General features: G+C 33.7%; 3 protein-coding genes across 5 annotated transcripts; 1 reads left to right on the plus strand and 2 right to left on the minus strand.

Moving 5' to 3' along the window:
* The first annotated feature begins 46 nt into the window (after positions 1 to 46).
* LOC108209208 (uncharacterized) lies at positions 47 to 3286 on the plus strand. Of its 2 annotated transcripts, none has more exons than XM_017380003.2 (8): positions 47 to 305; positions 380 to 447; positions 862 to 981; positions 1829 to 1902; positions 1985 to 2042; positions 2118 to 2248; positions 2528 to 2628; positions 2902 to 3286. In XM_017380003.2, exons 1-8 carry the CDS (start codon positions 235 to 237, stop codon positions 3020 to 3022), a joined length of 744 nt encoding a protein of 247 aa, XP_017235492.1. In that variant the 5' UTR covers positions 47 to 234; the 3' UTR covers positions 3023 to 3286. The 2 variants fall into 2 exon arrangements, with proteins under 2 accessions (XP_017235492.1, XP_017235493.1); XM_017380004.2 differs by having other exon boundaries at positions 2118 to 2219; positions 2517 to 2628.
* A 56-nt stretch (positions 3287 to 3342) lies between these two features.
* Positions 3343 to 7611, minus strand: LOC108206690 (Holliday junction resolvase MOC1, chloroplastic). 2 transcript variants are annotated; one of them, XM_017377072.2, is made up of 6 exons: positions 7107 to 7611; positions 5950 to 6055; positions 5452 to 5504; positions 4802 to 4933; positions 4596 to 4668; positions 3343 to 3776 (listed from the first exon to the last, which is right to left on the minus strand). In XM_017377072.2, the coding sequence occupies exons 1-6, from the start codon at positions 7479 to 7481 to the stop codon at positions 3667 to 3669; spliced, it is 849 nt and encodes a 282-aa protein (XP_017232561.1). In that variant the 5' UTR covers positions 7482 to 7611; the 3' UTR covers positions 3343 to 3666. The 2 variants fall into 2 exon arrangements, with proteins under 2 accessions (XP_017232561.1, XP_017232562.1); XM_017377073.2 differs by lacking the exon at positions 4596 to 4668 and having other exon boundaries at positions 7107 to 7610.
* Positions 7612 to 8727: 1116 nt separating this feature from the next.
* On the minus strand, positions 8728 to 13681 carry LOC108206151 (uncharacterized). Its single transcript, XM_017376356.2, has 4 exons — positions 13502 to 13681; positions 11767 to 12472; positions 10760 to 11666; positions 8728 to 9343 (listed from the first exon to the last, which is right to left on the minus strand). The coding sequence occupies exons 2-3, from the start codon at positions 12368 to 12370 to the stop codon at positions 10819 to 10821; spliced, it is 1452 nt and encodes a 483-aa protein (XP_017231845.1). The 5' UTR covers positions 12371 to 12472; positions 13502 to 13681; the 3' UTR covers positions 8728 to 9343; positions 10760 to 10818.
* Positions 13682 to 22309: the final 8628 nt, after the last annotated feature.

The following is a 22309-nucleotide window of genomic DNA, read 5'->3' on the forward strand; positions in this document are numbered from 1 at the left end:
TGTTGGGGGAGCCGGGGGTCTGGGCCAATATAATTTCACCGTTCAAAAACCCTTTCTACACAGAAAGAAAACGGGCTCGAAAACCCACCTCCAGCGGGCTACGTCTCCGGCCCACCTTAAAAGTCCATCAAGAACCAAAACAAACAAAACCCTGGTATTCTTAGGTTCTTGTGAATGCAAAGTTGCAAACAATTCTCAGCTAATTGCAAAGTTGCAAACTTTTTAAGCTACTAAATGGAAAGAAAGGAAAAAAACGAAGAAGAAGAAGAAATTATTTGTTTAGAGTCTTTCTTCATCAATGATAAGTAAGTTCTTATCAGACTCTCTCTTTGATACTGCAATTCAAACTTCATTTAACTCTGATTCTTGATTTTTGCAGTTACCAGCTAACCACATTCACATTTGGGTCTCAAGTTCTTGAGCTCCTTTGTCTTCAATCAGCTTCAAGTGAGCTTTCTCTCTATGATTTCATCAATGGGTGTATACCCACAATTTATTTTGTTATATAGTTATGCAAATTGCAAAGGTGTGTTTCTGTGTGTATTGTGTGTGTACCTAGTACTACAAAGTACAAACTGGTTATGTGTTTTTAGAAGAAGGGTGTTTGTAGTGATGTGATCAGTCTACTTTCATCGGTTAGTTCTAGTTGGTATGTAGAGCTTGAAGGCTAGCACGGTTTTGGCACATGTTTTTTATCCTTAATGTTTAGGCTTGATGATATACAGGTATGAGGTATGTACTTCTTTGTAGGATAACAGTTGACAAGAGTTCTGTGGACAAATAAGGATAATTATATATCATTTCAACTATGATTGGTTATCTTTAAAGTATATAGTTGCTCATTTTGTATGTAATATGCAGCTGACTTTGATCTGACGGGCCAGTTGGTTTGGCCTGGTGCAATGCTTTTGAATAATTACCTGTCAAAGAATGCTGAGATGCTGCAAGGATGTTCCATCATTGAGTTAGGTTCTGGTGTTGGTAAGTTACTCGTTATATAGGTTCTTTTCAGTTCTATCTATTCTGGAATTTCAAGGCTTCAAGCTAAATAATGAGCGGGTGAGAGAAGTCTTCTTCCATGCTTTTGAAGTGTGTCATTTAAGATCAAATTTAGACATCACTACAATGACTACTGTTATATTGTCAATTAAAACTATAGTAGAAAATATCTCGAATTCCACTTGACTGTACAAATCTTTTCTCATAATCCCCTCTTAGGTTTAGGCTATACCTCTGTTTTTTAAAAATTAAACACACTTACGCAACCGCCTTATCTTTGACAAGGATCACCCTGAGCAAGAGAGATACAATTTGACAAAGAGGTCATTGGATCATGGATGCTATGCCTCTTACTCTTGAGTAAAGCTCTAGAAGGATCTTAAAAACATCAAAATCCCCTGCAACTCGCAAGTGTGTGTCGGGCACTACAAATATTTACAATGTTTGTTGCTTTTAACTTATCTCAATTTACATGTATGATACTTTTTTTTTTGTAAGGATACATGTATGATACTTGACACTTCATTTTTATGTGAAATATTGTGAAGAGGGTTCTTTTGACCAAATTTGCCAATTTCTTCCTTGCATTTTTTTTACACAAATTTGTAATACGTACCATTTAAATGGAGTTATTCACCAGAATTATTTGCTTTATATATCTTTGTATTTCCCTTGCAGGTTAGGATTTTCATAGGAGTGTATAGTAACATTCTTAGACAGATTTATCTGGGAGAATATTAACTAGAACATATAATTTATTAATTCCAGTGATGCCTATACATTATCTTTTCCTTGTAGTTATAGTTTGGTTGGTACTGCTTAATTACAGGGGTTACCGGAATCCTATGCAGTCGATTTTGTCGGGAGATTGTGCTGACTGACCATAATGAGGAAGTTCTGAAGGCAATGTCATTTCAATATATGAGCACCTGATTGGTACGCTTTTAGTTTACATCATAACTCATTTCTTTGCATTCCATTTCAGATTTTGAAGAAAAACATAGAGCTACATAAATCATTCGGGACTTCTAATTCTTCTAATTGTAAGGAAAATAAATTTCTAAATGCTGTGAGATGTTTGCGAATAAGCTGTCTTATCTTGTTCCACATGTATACAGGGATGACAGCTGAGAAGCTAGAATGGGGAAATTCTGATCAGCTCAACCAAATTTTAGGCAGCCATCTTGGTGGATTTGACTTAATTCTTGGGGCTGATATCTATATCCTGATAAAAAAATTTGTTGCCCAAGTAATGATTGAATTTATGTGTTTATGCTCTACATCCCATTGATTCTTTATCCTATTTATTTCTTTGTAATCTCCCTGTAACATTTACTTCTCACTGCAATCTCTGCATTTTTGCCTAGCCTTGTCGATTATAGCTCATTTGTGAATATAGTTTGCTTGTAGATAAGACATCAATATTTTTTAAGAACTTCCACTTTCATACTATATATGTCTGCTTTAGTAACTAGGATTACAACTGTAAACTCAGAATTCTTCTTAACAATATTTAAGCTTTCAACAGAATAGCATTCCCCTCCTTTTTGATACTGTGGAGAAGCTCCTCCGTGTTCGTGGCAAAGATCAATGCAAATTCATACTAGGCTACATATCCCGTGCTAAAGTGTAAGCATCTGATTTTGAAGTTTCGGCTAAGTTTTGGGGGCTGAATTTTCATTTTCTTTGATTTTGTTGTACATGTTTTAATAACTTCAGTCTTCCAGTATTTGGTAAATTGTATTGTGCATACTGCATATGAATGGAGCACTGAATAAAAACATGAAATGCTATTCGAAAAGGAAAGGGTTCCAATTTGTTTCGCTGTCCCAGTTTACCATATTCGCAATGTTATTCTAGTTTTTTGTATAGGCAGAGTTGTGATTTTCAATTTCGATGCAGAATGGATCTAATGGTCGTTTCTGAAGCTGTTAAGCATGGATTGCATGTTACTGAAATCGCTGGATCACGTTCAGTCATTGGAAACCTGGGAGGGGTTATATATGATATAACTCTTCAATAGTTTCTTGGCATCTCCGACACAAGTCCTTAAAGTAGAAACTCATTCAGACTGCTTGATACAGCATTTTAGTGGAAAGTTTTCTTTGTTGGAATTTGCAGTTCATTCTTTATGTAATTCTTTATATTAATTTTCTTTGAACTATTGCACTCGTACTGTATGATTTACAAACCTGATTAAGATTTGAATTGTCAAAAAGTTTGTACAACTGCATGTATTTGCAATTTAGTTGACAATTTTATTATCAATTGACAGCTTCTATATGAATCCAGACATGTTATAATTGTTAATCTGGTTACTAGATCTAATGCAAAAGAGGGAACTTGAGGCATCTGTGGTTTGTCATGTCAATACAACAATAAATTATCCATCGCAAAAGTTAGTCGACCAGTTACATTTGTGACAAATCCTTCTAACTATAAACTAAGTGAATTCCCACCAAAATCCTCACCGGGAGATGTATACATTAACCTGTGGCAGAATGGAACTTGAATGCCGAATGAATCATCTCCATATTCTGAAAATTGCATCAAAACTTTGCAATTTGATACATGCCTATGTAAGATGTCCACAATTCCTAATTTATCACATTAAAATAACTACCCATCAAAGATACAAGCAAGGAGGCATAAAAATGGACCAATTTCTTAGCAACTTTTAAGCTTTAAATCCAAGAAATCTTCCAAACTGCATGAACTATCAGGCATCGCCTTCAGACCTTTGCCATAAGCAGCTATTAGTAAGGCCTCCGCCCGGCCTGCAAGAATTAGAATATGTGAACATAAATTTGCTGCCAAATAAACTGAACATACTCAACACAATTAAGTTGCTGAAGCAAAATTCTAAATGGCATTTAGCAGCTATAACATGAACATGCTGAGTGAAGTATAGCTTTCTCTTTTTTCCTAGATTAAGTAGATATGAAAAACAAAATATGAAAGTAATAAAACTATCCATGTAATGAATCATGATTACATGCAGTGGGGATCCAACAGAATTCAACCGCGGGGGAGGGGGTGGCAGGGTCCGTAGATTTGTGTACAAATTTAAATATTACAACTTCATATATACTTTTCAAAAAAATATTTGACACATATTGATTAAATATGTAATATTTGAGCTTTTAAGATGATGATGATGATATGGCCCGAACTAGACTAAATCTATATAGTGAGTTCCATCTAATAATTTTTTGTGATCCTATTAGAAAATACTACACATTTATAGTTCTTGTTCAGGCTGAAGAAGTGGTGGGGGACTGGGGGGTCAATGGGCAGTTGGACACCCCCTTGCTATCACATTCGTACAATAGGTAAGAAGTACTCTCTCGGTCCCTCTCATTTCTTTACAGTTTTTTGCTTGGCACGCATTTTAAGGTGCATATATAATATAGTTTCATAACTTATTTTTAAAATTTTCCCTTCTTTATAAATATTTAAACATTAATTTTTTATTCAAAAGAAAAAAAAAGTGTAAAATAATTTATGAAACTACATTTTATAGGAGCCGTAAAATATGTGCCAAGACCCTGTCCCCCATGTAAAGACCCCAGGGGGACAGAGGGAGTAAGTATTACCATGATCTTTCTTGCGTTGCAACAAGGAACTTGCAGATGGAAAGAATGTAGACGCTAATTCCCTACTATCATCCTGTCAACATAATATGCTTACAGAATTTCAGCACAGTTTCAAAAAGTACTCCTCTTTAATAGCAAAAAACCCAATATATCATGAGTATTGGAGCATACTTAAAAAAAAAATTACTCAGCAGAGCAAAACAGACCTTACTCGAGCGGCTTCCAGAAAGTTTAAATGCATTCTTCCACAGTGAAGATGACACTGGAACAACGGAAAATCCCGAGGCAACTAAGGCTCCTATCCATATACCATAACAAAATCCTCCGCTCCACCATCCCTTAATTGCAGCAAGAAAAAACTCCCATTCATTAAGTATAAGATGCAACAAATTATGTAAAATAAAAGGTGCACGTGCTGGCAGCAACTAAATCACAGGCTTGCTCTTTACATCTTTTAAATTCTCGAATTTTAAGACCTGGTGCACCCCTCAAGTCCCTTATCGTGTCAGTCATACATATGACATTCCTCTCTTTAGGAAAAAGCTCTTACCAACATAGTCACGTTTATGTTTCATGACTTGTAAAACAATAGTAATACATATCAAGCTAAAGAATAACATCATTTAAAGAACAAAAAAAACTGTATAAATTACACATCTTATGAGCGTGATAATAATAGTGCTAGTGACAACTACTTTCTTAACGTAAGACAGAAAAATGAGGTGACAAGGAACAGGAGTGGAAGCAAAAGAATCAGAGGGATGAAAGGAACAAGCGGCATACAACCAGCAGGGGTGTATTATAGCAACACAAATGACATGACGAAGAACCGAGTTTGCAAGGTAGGAGTACTAACCTGTTTCCCATCTTGAGGGAATGGAGTGGATTGTTCTACATATGCCACAGTTCCTAAATTAATTCAATACAGAGATCAATTAGCTAAAGAAGTTCAAATTGAGAATCACAATTGTAGAGATTTTTACTATATTCTATATACTGTATGTTATAATTATTGTCAGAGCAATTAATCTATATGTCTGGTTAAACATGGAAGAATCCAATTTCATATAACAAAGTTGATATGGGATGGCTAAAGAAGTTAAAATTGAGAATCACAATTGTAGAGATTTTTATATTCATAAATTGGTTAAAAAATTTAATAGTCTCGGATTTATCAAAATAAATTACTAAAAAATTATCTCCTCAGGTAATAAAGTCTTAAAAATGCTCAAACCGATTTCTACTTAATATTATTTTATCAATAAAAGAATAGCATGAAGCGAACTATACATATGAGCAAGTGTAAAGACAAAACGGTTCAAAGCAAGATAGTGACACAAGTTATATAGTATACCAACTGGAGCATCAAAACTTTGAAGTAACTGAACAATCGATTTTGCATCTAAACGTCGCCGAGTTTGTTTTCCTATTGGTACTTTAACATGAGGAGAATCAAACACCTACAATATGATAAAATAAAACACTATAAATCAGTAGTGAAATAAGATGAGGTACCTTAAGAAAACACACAAACACAAAATGAAAGGGAATTCCTGGGAAACACTAATTAAATTCACATCATAAGTTAATCTTCCTTCCCATTGCATCAATCATGCTTAAGGCTAAGGCCACATGGTATCAGCTTGACTTTTAGTGTCCATACATGATACATATGTGTCCACTAAACCTCACTCAAAGCAAGTCCAATGGTGATGTTAAAGAAAGTGCTATTGCTATAATATAGCACCCAAGCAAAAAACTCAACTCCAATGGGTTGCTAAACTTGAATGTAAAATAGCAAAATGCTATACTTGGTTCTAAATATAGAACCAAGTATAGATGGTGCTATAATTGCCACATAAGCATGCAAGTGACAAAATGCATTAATAAAATAATAGTGACAAATATAGTTATGTACTTTAAAATTATGTAATTAGAATATAGCTTTATTTGGAAATATTTGGTTCTATTTTGCATTTACCATTGGACCATAAGTTCTATTTTAGCATCAAAAATCACTTTTTGATTTCAAATTATAACAATAGCTACATCTATTTTAGCATCACCATTGGACTTGCTCTCATATATTATTTGGAACGAACTACGAAGACCCTTCAGCAAGCTCCGGATACTAAATTCAAGAGCTAGTTTTTCTGCATCATTTGTCAAAAACTAGAAGATGCAACAGGCACTACCTTAAATGTACATTTAGTTGAAACAAAGAAATCAGTTCACCCCAACCAAACACAACATTAGAGTCTTGGAAGAGTTAATATCGGGCTCTAAAGTAACACTGCAACGCATAGTATAACATACATGGTATACTTACACTTGAACACCATCAAATTTCCGGGAAGTTGGTAACTTAACATTTACAAAATACACCGTGGCAAAAAAAAAAAAAAAAACATTTACAAAATACATCATCGCAATCACATTGCCCGTTTGACAGCCCCAAAAAAAATAAATCATACTACTAATCAACACTGGAAAACAAGAATCAAAAGAAACCTGAGCAGAAAAGCCAGAATGGTCAGATTTCAAAAGAGCCAAAGCACCAGAAACATCAGGGTCAACCCCAATAATCCACTCAGAGGAGCTCCCATTAGCACCCAACTCAACCGTGTCTGAAGCAACACTAACAGGATAACTAAGAGAATCCAACCACTTCTCTCTCAACACAGACTCTGATACCTTGTCCTTAACACTTTTCTTGGAAATCGAGGTTCTAGTGATTTTGGGTTGTTGGGCAGTCTTCAAATTTGAACGAGTACATAAACACCTCAAAGGGCTGAAGCGAATTGATGCAATCGAGTTCATAGAAAGTGATGGGTATGAAGACACTATTACTGGGTCTGGCTGTAATTTAATACAGTTAACTTCCATTACACAAGATTCATAAAAGCTTCTTCTTGCGCCAAACACAAGTACTCGTGGTGTCGGAGAAACAAGATTATACACGGAGGAGAGAAGGTTTATGAGCAGTGTCACTGTTTACGTAAAAAAAAAAAGCACAATTTTAAATTGTGGTTTTAGCTGAAAACATAATTTAAAGTTATAATTTTTAGCTGGGGTTAATTATCAAGTTGGTCACTGAAGTGGGCTTAATGTATCAAGTTGGTCACTGAACTCAAAACGGTATCAAAATGGTCACTAAAGTCACCATAAATATCAAACAAGTACCTTGAAATTTGAGTTCAAGTAGTAAAAATATTATTTATAAAGTTTTACACATTATTTTTAAATGTTACCACCACCAACTAAAAGGTTATGACTTCTAGTATTTAAAATAATATATTTATATTTTATCAAGTTTATTTATTATTTATATTTTATCATATAGTTATTTTCTTTGTTTTAATTAAAAATAAATAATAAATAAATTTGATAAAATTTAAATATATTATCATAAATATTAGAATTCATAACCTTTTACTTGGTTTTGGTAACATTCAAAAATAATGTGTAAAACTTTATAAATAATATTTTTACTGCTTGAACTTATATTTCAAGGTACTTGTTTGATATTTATGGCCACTTCAGTGACCATCCTGATACCGTTTTGACTTCAGTGACCAATTTGATACATTAAGCCCACTTCAGTGACCAACTAGATAATTAACCCTTTTTAGCTGAGAACGTAACTTCAATCCTTCATAAAATAACAACGCAACATGAATTTTCATTTCAAAATGACAGTTGCGAGCATTTTACCAAGACATTAAAATTCATTTCTCCTAAAATAATCTCATTTTATGTCCCCCTGTTATTTTTTAAATAAAATAAAATAAATTGCTGCTTTCATGTCTTCTTAGTAGTTAAAGTTATATTTCTGGATACACTTCCCCATTTTAGTTTTTTTTTATGTGACTTTCACCATAAAAATTGCAGTCAGGGAACCAAAATTTGATAATACATCATATTTATTAAAATTAAAAGTTAGATAATGGATTGCATATTTTTAAGATGTCCAGTTTTCATCATTTTACTATGATACTATTAGCATTAGCAAAATATATTTGACTAAATGCTAAAAGAAAAACAGTGAGGCTCTTATATTTTCATACACCGAAGTTTAAAACTTAAGGTTATACAGGAAACTCAGTAGCATTATAAAGTTCCAACCTCCATCTTTCACAACAAAGCATAAATTTAAGAATGATTTCATCCAACAAACACGTTCAATAAGAAACCACATATAGTTCCTATGATTCTATGAAGTATTTCAAGAGTTGTCTGTCCACCATATTTTTCTTGGCTTATGCTAGTGAAGCATCTCATAAATCAAAAGCCTTAGAACTGCTGCTTTCAGCTTTGTGTGTCCCTCCATTTCATTGCCAAAATTTGACCAGCACATGAACATATCTAGGCATTGAAGTTTCTATGCAAAATCTATAGCAAAATCACTAATGACCCGTTGAGAACCGGGATTCATTTGTTTTTGAATTTGAACAAATAACTTGTTTGGGAATATGGATTTGGATTTCATTTAAAATCCATGACATTCAAATATTAGTATAAATCTAAGAATTTGAAATGACAATTCAAACCCAGTCTTCAGTCATCATCATGAAATCCATCATTTGAATGAAATGCACGTTTCCAAACGCCCTCTACAGTTGAATCATGAATGGAAGATACTAATTGTAAGACACAACTTCGTCCTGACTACTACATGCATTTACAATCAATCGAGGGGTGAGCGCTGAGCAACTCCATCAGTTCCGTTAAAAAAATCGCACCAAACCCTATAAACACTCAAAGCCAAAATATTAGAATTTTTAACAACCGAACCGTGTTAGTTAAATAAACCGAACCAAATAAAAACTTCGGCCGTTTTGGTTCATGTCTAAAACAAAAAATTACTAGTCCTTAAATACCTAACAAACTCTTTAGTTCTTTAACTTTAAAACAGAGAACAGATACCAAGGAGATATCGAGAAGACACAGGCACATGAACATAAGTAACCAGAAAAGCTCTAAACTAATTTGTAGATTAAGGTGCCAAATTAACCAAAACAATACATTATTTCACCCACAAAAACATACAAAGCTATCACTTCCGCGGGAAGAAACTACTCCCTCCGTCACAAAATAATTGTCACATTTCTATTTTTGTTGGTCAAATTGACTAAGTTTTGACCAAAGATTATAAGTCAATCACTCATTATTTTAAAAAACTGAAAATTACATTTTAAAGTAGATTAAAAGTTATTTCCGGTGATATTTTTTTTATTTTGTCAATTGATAAAATATTAATAAATTTCAGTCAAACTTTAGTCAATTTGACCGGCACAAAACCAAATGTGACAACTATTTTGGGACGGAGGGAGTATCAATTACTGAAAAACAAATTTTGATTCAGGAGAAAACAAATCCATAGGATATTGAACAAAGAAGAATATAATGATAGTATTTTACAAAAATGCCGCTCAGAATGAAGATTAACATAGGGAAGGGTTGCTAATTTTAACATAACTTGAGTAAAGAGGAGAGAATAGATTTCAATCATTGAATCTGCACTTAACTTATGAGTGTTAAAGCTTAATAATACTTATATATCATTTTGGTATGCCCCGAAAAACCTGAACTAACCAAATTATTTAAATTCTGGATTAAACCGAATTCGGTTCAGTTTGGTTTTGCTCAGCCCTAATCAACCTATTACAAAATAGGTTTCAAGTAACTCATGGCATCAGTGGCATATATGGAGTTTCTATAATGAGAAAAACAAGAGTAAGATTCATAGCGAAAGCTTGAGTGAAAACAAACACCCTGATCTTTTCAAGCAATCGAATAACTCATAAATAATTTGCTCAGATTCATTTGTACCCATTAATGCTAACCGAGTCAAAGTTTCGCATTCAGCAGTAACTAAAATTATGTAATATTGACGAAAAACAGCACACAAGCCCCGGTGTGATATTGGGATCCCCTCTCCCCATTTGCAGGAACTTGGGGATTGGAAATGTGGGGTGAGTGGTCTTTATGTTAAAATTTTACATATTTTAATATGTAACAACTGTATCATGGTCCTCTTCTGGCCATAGCAAAAAAAAATCCAGAAACTAGCTACTACAAACTCCATAGAACATGTGATGAAAAACACTCCAAGTATACACAGTAAACAATAAAAGGAATAGAGAGAAAACAACACAATATACCTGCAAAAATATCTGTCAATTTCATGGATGAAAATTTGTTTTCCCAAAGCAGTCAATATTCAAGAGACATTAACAAGCTTCGCACAGTGAGTTTTTGGATCGACCTCAACTCTGAGGCCAAGACCAGCAAGTTCAGGCATATCCACAGATCCTTGAACCTCCAATTCACTTACTTTCCTTTGATTTTCTTCATTCCCTTCCAGTAAGTTCCGCATTGACCAAATTCCCCACTCCCTCAGGAATGGATTATCATCGTCGGTGACACACTGTTGCAACAATACTAGAAGCTTGTTATTCTCTCTAATCCAATCCTGTACGGGCTTCCTGCGATATGCACAGTTGCCAACAACTGCAACAATGTCTCTACGGAAACCTTTATAAGGGCAACACTTGCCCGAGTCTGAAGATATCCCTTCATTAATCGTACCTTGTCTAGCAGCTTTCCTAATTATTGCCGGAGGCTCAAGATCACAGAGCAGATCAAGAAGTAGTTCTAGAAATCCAGTAGATAGCAGAGACTCAACAACATCAATAGATTTAGCCTTATTAGGATCACAGGCGCAGATATCTCTCAATATCGTCAGAGAGTAACCAAGAACATCAATATTGGGAAATCCAGTTGGAAGACCTGAGTTTCCCCTTGATGTGAACCGAACAACTCCGGCAGCTTTTCTAAATATTCCAAGAACAGATAAAGCAAACTCATCAAATATGCTGATATCACTGATTTGCTCATTCAAGATTTTTGATAGGCTACTCAACAGAAATGCTTGCTCAGGTTCAAAAACATCAGACTTCAACTTAGTATCATCACACAAAGATAATTTGGAGAATAACGGTGATAAGTAAGATTCTTCAAGGCAGATTTTTGAAAGAAGCAACTCAAACCAATCTTCTCCGGAGCCAACTGATAGTATCAAAGAAATATAGAAAGTTATGAGAAACCTATTTTAATTATTTTTGTCACAAAGACATAAAATGGAAAAGCAAGTGAAACAACAATAAACCTGCTGATGCAGTCCGAATAATCTCAACAAGCACAGGCAACCCTTTATCTGAACAGATATCAGAAACATATCCAGAATTGCCTTCGAGGCATGTATAGAAAATCATACACAAAGGATCACATGTCCCCCTGTTTCGGATTTGTGCGATCTCAACGATGTCAGGTGTAAAGATGTCATGCCATACAGCCTGCTGGTGATCTTTACCAGCCAATGAGACATTTCCAAGAATCTGCAATCCTATTCTTACCATTTCAAGATCTGAAGAACATCTATTCGCAGAAATTATAACAGAACTTACAATTCCAACACCTTTTTGTTCGATAAATGAGTTCTGGTTAATTATTTCTCCCGCGCATAAGTTTCTTAGGAGCTTTAGAGACAATAAACGAATTTGGCGACAAGAAGGGTCAGAAACGCATTGGCAGAGCTGTAGTACTATAGTCAGGATGTTTTTGGCAGCAAGTTGTGTGCGACCATTAGTTTCTCTAGCAACTTGTATGAGCCGTTCCAAGGCTATTTCTAAAGTAGATGAATTTGAAGCAAGGAACAAAGACTGCAGGATATCTTGCGGAATCGAGAGTTTTGACAACTTAGAATCATTCATGGCAGAAATTAAGAAGGTAGAGTTGAAATCAACAGAAAATGCTACAGCACCACCAATTACTCAATTCTTTTACACCAAGAAAGCAACAAGAGTTGCACAAATCTGCAAAAGATAAAGTTAAGACGTCAAACTCGTTTCCATTATTTTGACTAATAAAATAGATTTTATATATCCTCAAGTGAGCAAAATTTCTAACCCACCAGATATTTCAAAATAAAGATCGGACATTCATTATATTAGTATTTAAAAAAGGTTGGCAATTTGAAGACACCTTCAGATGTGTTTATTCAAAATTCATATTATTTATGTAGAAGGTCGAAAATATACACCATTATTAAAGTTGAGAATATCTAATTCTAATCAGGGTAATGGTCCACAACAATCGATTATAAGCAGCATACGTTCAGCGGTAAAAACCTGCTGGATGGTAAAAACCATAGAATGAGTGATTTTTCTGCTGAAAGATACAGTAGTCCCCGGCACTTTCATCAAAAATCTAGGGTTAATGCCATCCAGCTGGAAAAAACCACTCATAATATGCTGCAACATATGTATGCCACAAACCTGGACCCTAGTCCCTACTACTGATTTCATGTTGATTACCTGGTTCATAATGATTAATATATCTAGGCAATTCAATTAAGTAATTGATTGGGCATGCTTATGTGACAAATTGGTCCATTCCATTCAGGTAAGTTTCAGCTGATGTAAAAGTTTGATCATTCATTACTAAGTTCTGGATCTAGTAATGTCCATCATCCTCCTCTTATATGTTTTCGACTTATTTTACAACTGAAAGTTGAGTATATGCTACAACCATATAAGACAGACAGAGAACACGTATATTTGTGCCAAAGATAAAATTGAAACAACAGAACCCCAGTAGCCAAAAAGATAGATAATTATGCAGTTTCCGAATAATCGAAACTTTTCCCCGAATTATGAATTAGCGAGACCAAACCCAAAACAAGAGAAAAGTGAACAAAACAGTAGTATATTAAAGGGGCGAGGGATACTCGTGTGTGCAAAACTTCATTCAGTAATATTATCAAACAGTTGGCGGGTAAGCTCAGCATACAAGTACATATGCATATCACAAGAAGAAAGATAGGGTAGAATTAGAGTAATTACGTTCGCCGCCTTGTAGACAACCTCCAGCAGAAACTATGAAACCTCGATGCCACGAAATATATATTTACTTTTTAGCACACAAATACACAATGGAGTTTTGAGTTTGTGACTTGCTCCTTCCGTTTCAACGGTCTTCTTTGCAAGTTTTACGCCTGTTAATGTTAAGAAATAAGGTGATGCCATCATAAAAATTACATTAATTACACTTATAGTATAATATTATACTCCGCTTGAAAATTTGAAAATGATAATAATTTTGACTTTCTACGTATATTTTGATGTACAAAAGAATGTATTTTCATTAAAAAAAATTCTCGACAACAAATGATATATTCTAAACTCTAAACAGTTTGAGCTATCCAACCGTCCTCACAAAGAAGTATAGATTAATGATTCTTTTTTTTATACAACTTCGTGACACACTTTTATTAATAATAAAAAATAATAGACAAGATGTAATTTAGTTCCAATAAAATATAAGTTCTTATTTATTACTATATAATGATAATTGGCCTTTTGAAGGAATATAATTCATAAGTTAGGAGGCTTATTTCCCTATATGCCATCCAAGTTTGCTACAATATTTACACTGACCCTTAAAGTTTAAAAATGAACTGTCCAGCCCTTCAAATATTGTTAATGTTGGAGTTGATCTTTTGTTGATATGTTTTCGTTCAAAATCCTGGTTGGAGAGATGGATATTTTCTTGCTTCTAAATTGCGATTTATGTTTTATTCTGATCTTATCTTTAAGTATTTTGTGAAGCTCCGGTCGTTCTCCTCCATTCCCCGCTCACTATCAATTTTCACAGTCTCATCAAAACCCCTTCTACATGTGAGCCCAATTGCACAGTAGTGTGCAAACTCCCCAAATCCATTTACAACCCTGACCTTGGTTTGATTTTTTATTATTTATTTATATATTGTTTTTGGTAGAGACGAAGACTTTGCTCACATTTCTCTTTTAAACTAAAATAGCCAGATTTGAACCATTTCATCCTCACCTACGATTTGAATCACAAAATCGATTAAAAACTCGAGGATTCCTAATCCTTTTTTCAGAAATCCCATCGCTGCGTGTTTGCTTTGTGTGTTTTTTTGTTTTTTTTTCAGGGATCTATAAAAACTAAAGAAAGCTACCGACGAGACTCGGCTAATGACTCCACGATCTCGTACGGGAGAGACAGGATAGCGGTGGTAACCGAAGAGGATGGCGGTGACGGCGACATTTCCGGGATCGGAATGAGATCCGTGTGTCGGTTTCAGAAAAGATGCATTAATTGTGCCTTAATTGTGGCGTTAATTGCGGCGTTAATGTTTTGTTAATTGTGCCTTAATTGAAGGCTTAATTGTCTCTTTATGAGTTATGTTTGTGGAATATTTTGACCACAATTAAGTGTCATTTATTGACGTGTTTTTATTTTTAATTAATTGGTGTATTTGAATTGTTTACATACTATTTTAACTTTAGTGTCCGCTAACTATTTTTTTAATGTTTATAATATCTTGCAGGTTCAATGTTAAATATTGCACTCTACGGAATTTTAGAGGTAGCAGATGGAAAAGGACATAAGTGTACAAATCAATTTAGCATCGGAGGATACGAGTTTTATCTTGTAATTTCTTTGTAAAGGATGTATATTTGCTTTGTAGGGTACTCTTTTTCCTCCTTGAGTTTTTTTCCCATTGGGTTTTTACTCTTGCGGGGTTTTAACGAGGCCCAATTGGTATTTTTTTTTTCGGACATTAAAGGCCATATCGTCTAAGCGTCTGGGAGTACTAGCTTACTCTTCGGTTAGATGGTATACTTTTGTGGATGAAAGAAACTCTGTTCCGTCGGACATTGTATCTTTGATATTTAGTATCAATGGAAATTTATTTTCCTTTTCAAAAAAAAAAAAATATATTGTTAATGTTGAACTTAGCCACAATGATTGAAAAGTGAATGGAACGCTCTCCGGCTGAGAGTGACCGACTCTGCTCTAGTCTTTGGCTCTTCCTTTCGCCATTTTTTTTTTGAACTTTCAAGCATACTATAGGCATGTTTGGTTGGAAGAAGCAGAAGCCGGAAGACTCTGCTCTAGTCTTTGGCTCTTCCTTTCGCCAATTCTTTTCAACTTTCAAGCATACTATGGGCATGTTTGGTTGGAATAAGCAGAAGCTGCTTCTGGCTTCTGCTTCCTTTGACCCGTTTGTGTAAAAAAGTAGAAACACTTTTAAGAAGCTGAGAATGCTAGTTTCTCTCTCACAGCTTCTACTTTCTTTCCAAACACTTTATTAACTTATTTATTTCTCACCTCTAATCCACTTCTTTACTTTAAGCAAATAATCATTTTTTTTAAACTTGCCCAAACGCCCCCTACCAACCAAATGATCAGAAGTCCTGCGAATTATATCTTTTTTAAAACATATGTTATTAGTTTATAACAGCGGTGATTTATAATATCTTTTATTTATTATTTTATTATATCTAATACTTTTTTTTGAATAAATATTATATCTAATACTTAGTTTTTATTATGAAAAATTATATTAGAATCATATACATTTTTAATCAAAAAGATTTTTAAATAATAAATGAATGTGTTTGGGTTAATATAAATTTATTGGGAGTGTTAGATAAATATTTTTAACCCTTGTCATGCACATTTATTCTCTGAAATTATAAATTTATTTTAATAATTCATATGATGTATAAATATTTTTTTAAAATATATTACCAACAAATATTAGATATATTATAAGAATAATTTACTATAAGAAATTTATGAGTTGTAAATGACAAATACAGGTATCTGGTTATTATGGATTTGCGCAAGGGGTGCCATGCACGAGCGAAGGGAAAACAAAGCACACCGACCGAGAAGAGGGATGTGTGCCTCGAGCAACAGGAACTCAATGTATGGCCAGGCCTACTTGCATTTTTTCGCGATTGTAATCTACTTGCCCTTGTTTTTTACATTTCGTCTCATTCTATCCGGTTTATGTAACTTCAATGGTTAGATCATCCATTTTTTAACTTTAAGGGTCAACGTGAACATCAGAGCAAACTTAGATGGCAGATAGAGGAATAAGCCTAAGTTAGGAAAAATAAAAAATTTGTATGATATATATTTTGAATACTATTTATTTTAAAATATATTTATAATAAGTTTTTTTATTTTGTTTTCTGTCACGAGCTTAAATTTTCAGCTTCTGATTTTGTTTTCAATTAGGGAGATCTTTGACCAGTTTAAAATTTTGACTTCTGAACTTATAGATGAGAAATATTTATTCCTATTATCTGTGTAAATGATTAACAAACATTTATTTTGAACTCATTTAAACGGTTAAATACAGTAAGAAAGAAGAAATCTTAAAAAATATGATCTCGGGTGACTGGATCCAATGCCACGTCGAAACGTGTCACGAAGCCTGATTACTCGTTATCATGTCATGCTCCACAAACTCCGTCACTGTAGCATGCGCCGGCCTAGGTCAAGGTGAACTGGCGCCACTGAAAGAAGATTGAACACCCCACCACCGATGAATATAAATGTAAACCAGATAAATATATGTATATTGCTTTAGGACTCCAAGAAGATTGTATGCTGTATTTTGTTATATTCTTCTGAAGCTTGCGCATCAGCTATTTATTGAGGCTATTCACAACCTCCTTTCCGTCCTTTCAGCAACCGCCTCATCACGTTAGCCACTTATCCACTTATCACATAATGCTATCTATTTGTTTCAACGTAAACCTATTTTATAGGTTAATTCAAAATGCATGGCTAAGTCAAAGCCACAAACTAACATCTCCCACTTGGCTGCTTAGCCAAGATTTTGAAATGTTTACACACATCATTACTATACTCCCACTTTTCGTGCGATCTATCTCAAGTATTTCTTAACCCCATCAAACTAACATGTTTGATAAATGTCTCGGCTGGAATTGCTTTTGTCAAAGAATCCGCAAGCATATCAGTAGTAGGAATATAAGTCACTTTGACCTCTTCCTTTTCCACTACTATATCATGAATATAATGATATTGTATTTCTATATGCTGTCCTTTCGAACTGTTTGCACCACTATAAATCAAATCAATTGCTGATGTATTATCACAATAAATCTCAATGGGCCCGTTCATTAAATTGAGATTTAAATCCAATAAGAAACGTCTTATCCAGACAGCATGAGTAGCAGCCATACTACAAGCTATATACTCAGCTTCTTGTGTGTATCTTGCAACACACCCTTGTTTCTTACTGCCCCAACATACAGCAGCTCCACCTAAAATAAATAGGTGACCAGAAGTCGACTTTCCATCATCTTTATCTCCTCCTAAATCAGCATCGGAGTAACCAATAATATCAAGCGCGTCCGCTCTATAAACCAACTTGTGATGCAATGTACCTTTCAAGTACTTCATAATCCTCTTAACAGCTTCCCAATGAGCTTGACTAGGATTACTTTGGTATCTACTAACTAGACTAACCGGATATGCCAAATCAGGTCTTGTGCACAACATAGCATACATTAAGCTTCCAACTGCTTCTGCATATGGTTTGTCTAGTAATTCTTGTCCCTCTTCGAGATCTTTATTCTTTGTTAATCGTTTCCCCATTACTAATGGAGTTGGCGCCGGACTGCAATTCTGCATCCCAAAACGATTAAGCACTTTACGAAGATACCTTTCTTGATTTAGGCTCAATGTTCTATTTTTTCTATCTCTTATGATTTCAATTCCTAGAACATATGACGCCTCACCCATGTCTTTCATCTCAAATTCACTACCAAGTTCCAACTTGATTTTATTCAACATCTCTATGTCATTTCCAGCCAATAATATGTCATCCACATACAATGACAATATCGCAAATGAGCTCCCACTTTTCAAAGTGTAAACACATCTATCTAATTTGTTAGATATGAAACCAAGCTGAATCATAGTATTATTAAATTTGAGATTCCATTCTCTAGACGATTGTCTAAGTCCATATAATGTCTTTTTCAACTTATAAACTTTGTCTTCACAACCCTCAACCTGAAAACCTTCAGGTTGATCCATGTAAATCTCTTCCCTTAGATCTCCATTAAGAAAAGCAGTCTTTACATCCATTTGGAAAAGTTCCAAATCAAGACAAGCAACTATAGCCAATATCATACGTATTGATGCAAACTTAGCCACCGGAGAATATGTTTCTTGATAATCAATTCCCGGTTTTTGGGTGAACCCCTTTGCAACCAATCTAGCCTTGTATTTATCAATAGATCCATCAGCCAAATATTTTCTTTTTAAAATCCATTTACATCCAATAGATTTTCTGCCTTTAGGCAAATCACATAGTTCCCACACATTATTCTTTTCAATTGAATCAAGTTCATCTCTCATGGCATTCAACCATAATGTGGATTCTGGTGATTTCATTGCTTCAGTAAATTTTTCCACTGTGCCTTAGAGTTGTTGCAACCATGTCCAAAGAGCGAGGCAAACTGTTTAATATCCCAGCAATCTGCATATTTTCTGAAAGTTCATTACCAGCAGCTGCCAAGTCCTTGGCCATCACAATCATTTTGTTGCAGTGATCAATAACATTTTCATTTTCCTTCATTTTGCAAGTGTTGTACCTGTGCAGAAGGAGCTGCACATTCACCTCAGAAGTGGTGTCATACTTTTCTTTGATTGCATCCCACATATCTTTTGCAGTAGTGTAGACCTCAAAAACTTTGATGAGATTATCATCCATAAACATCAGCATGAGGCTTTTGGCTTTCTTGTCACACAGCTTCCATGTGTCAAATTCTTTCTTTTCAGCATCAGTAGCTTCTTTTCCCAATTTTGGTGCAGCCTCTTCAATTGCACTCTCTAGATTGTCATGGATTAATCCATATCGAATTTTCCGGCTCCACATATCATAGTTGGTGCCATTGAGCCTCTCTGTTTTGGCCAGTTCCGATGCAATCAATTTGCTCGCCATTTCTTTGTATCTACCAAAGAGATACAATATACGTAAGTATAGTTTTATATAAACAGGTTATAACACAGAAGGTATAAACAAACTAATTATAAAACAAAATTGGCAGATAGATAAAAACAATTATATTAACACAGAGATTAGATTAAAAACATGTGAATACAAAATTAAACAATTAACAAATAACATACAGTAAGCATGTATAAAATAAAAACAACAATAAAATCACATAAACAATAAAACCCGAGCCACATAAAAATAAACACATTTAATTAAAATAAATATATAACTAAGCATGCTAGATACAAAAAACTAGAGACAAAAATAAATTAACATATGAATATAACCTACCTCACAAAAAATCTATACAAGCAGAATAATTAACAAATAACTAAACATGCAAACATATTCAGATAAAAAATATAATGCATTTTAACAAGATATGCATACAATAATTATACTCGAGACAATTAAAACAAGTGAATTATAAAAGCTAAACTAACAATTAACACGTCATGATATACAATTAATTAATCTACTGACATATACAAGGCAATTAAAATATCAACAACATATATGCATTCATAACATGTTAAACAAATAATAAATCATGCATGTTAATTATATAAACCCTAAACATAAAAAAAATTAGCACATAAGCATATAATTGTCACATATATAATAGACAGACATCAAGCAAAAATTAATAATCTATCCTAAAAAATAGAGAATCAAATATATAAATATTACCAACACACAAAAAAAATATATCAGCTATCACAATTTAAACATGTCACAAGATATGAATATGGCATATTTAATTACAAAATCAATTTTTTACAACTAATAAAGAACATAACACATGCAAATAAATTATATAACATGCCAACAATTTATATAATAAAATTTAAAAAACATAACAACATGTCACAAATTAAAGATTTACAATTAACAATAAATGATGCAACTCACAGATATAATTCACCTTATTAAAAAAATGATCAACAATTATATCAATAAAATTACCTGGATACAGAACACACATGTTTGAAACAATTAATTGTTGCAAAGAGTAACAGACACATACCAGACCAAATGAATGAAAAGAATAGCTAGCACAAATAAATAAAAGTATATGATTGGACGCCAGTAAACACCAAGCCTCAAAACACCCAGCTACGTGAAACCCCAGCGACACCTTCACTTCTCTCACCTTAAAACCCTAGCTCTGATACCAATGAAAGAAGATTGAACACCCCACCACCGATGAATATAAATGTAAACCAGATAAATATATGTATATTGCTTTAGGACTCCAAGAAGATTGTATGCTGTATTTTGTTATATTCTTCTGAAGCTTGCGCATCAGCTATTTATTGAGGCTATTCACAACCTCCTTTCCGTCCTTTCAGCAACCGCCTCATCACGTTAGCCACTTATCCACTTATCACATAATGCTATCTATTTGTTTCAACGTAAACCTATTTTATAGGTTAATTCAAAATGCATGGCTAAGTCAAAGCCACAAACTAACAGCCACAAGTTGGGTCCAAGTGAACTGGTCCTACGCTTGCGGTCGTAATTTTATAAATTTTAGAATAATGATATTTTTGTATAAAATTTTTTCATGAATTACGTGACATATTAACGACTGATTTTAGTAATTAAAAAAATTAAAGACCCTATTATATACTTATATATAATAAGCGTAAGGGAGATAATTTGGTCGCATGGTCCAAAAGCTTATCATCCATTGGATCGTAGTGAACAAATAAGTACCGTTAGATTAGAACAAAATTAATTTTTAATTCTATAAGGCAACTGATAACTACTTGCATGTTTATAATTCCTTTTCTGAATCTAAAACAAATTCTGTCTTTCACATGTTTATGATTTTTTTAATCCAAAATAAATATTTCCTACCAGTTTTAATTGTAGAATAATATAAATCGCACCGTCACAAAATTATTTTTATCTAATATATTTTAAAATTAATAAGCCGGATATTTTAATCCAAAATAAATATTTCCTACCAGTTTTAATTGTAGAATAATATAAATCGTACTGTCACAAAATTATTTTTATCTAATCTATTTTAAAATTAGTAAGCCAAATTTAAATCATATTATAATAATTTTGATATAAAATACATTTATAAATATAATCTAATGGAAGTTGACGTCACATATTCTACTCAATATATATTAAAATTTGATAGAAAAATTTTAATACTTTGGCATGATACATAGGAGAAAAAGAATGGCTTGATTACAATAGTTTATTTGAAGTCATTAATGACTGTGACGGTGTATTTTATACTGCATCGCCACGGTCGGATAATCCAATATGTGTAACCAGTTTTTTTACAGAAACAAGTCTGAAAAGTAGAACCTATATATTTCTGCAATAGTTCTGACTTACAAACAAATCATAATTTCAAATTTTATTTAATTGAAAATTTGAATTTATTATTTATAAATTAAATTCTTTCACACCACTTACAATATATTTAAAAAGTTCATAAAAAATTAAAAAGCTCCCGTGCCTTGCACGGGCTATAAGCTAGTTATTATTAGTTTAGTTAAATCAATTGCAGTTAATTAAAATTTAGAAAGACATTAGAGTTTTCCTTAAATTTTATATTTAAAAATATTGCGGAATTCCTTCAAATGGCTGTATCAGTGTGTCCCACTTGTTAATCTTTTCCATCATTATTTGGTTTCTGAGTTCGACCCACAAGCCCGTTTCCGTGGGCCCACTACTTTCCATTTTCCCACTCCCAACAAACGGGGCCCCACTAAGCACGTGTGCTATTTTGTTCCTGGGCCCAGGTTCGCCTTTGCCGGTCGGTCCC

The sequence above is a fragment of the Daucus carota genome, chromosome 2, assembly GCF_001625215.2.
Source record: "Daucus carota subsp. sativus chromosome 2, DH1 v3.0, whole genome shotgun sequence".
Taxonomy (NCBI): domain Eukaryota; kingdom Viridiplantae; phylum Streptophyta; class Magnoliopsida; order Apiales; family Apiaceae; genus Daucus; species Daucus carota.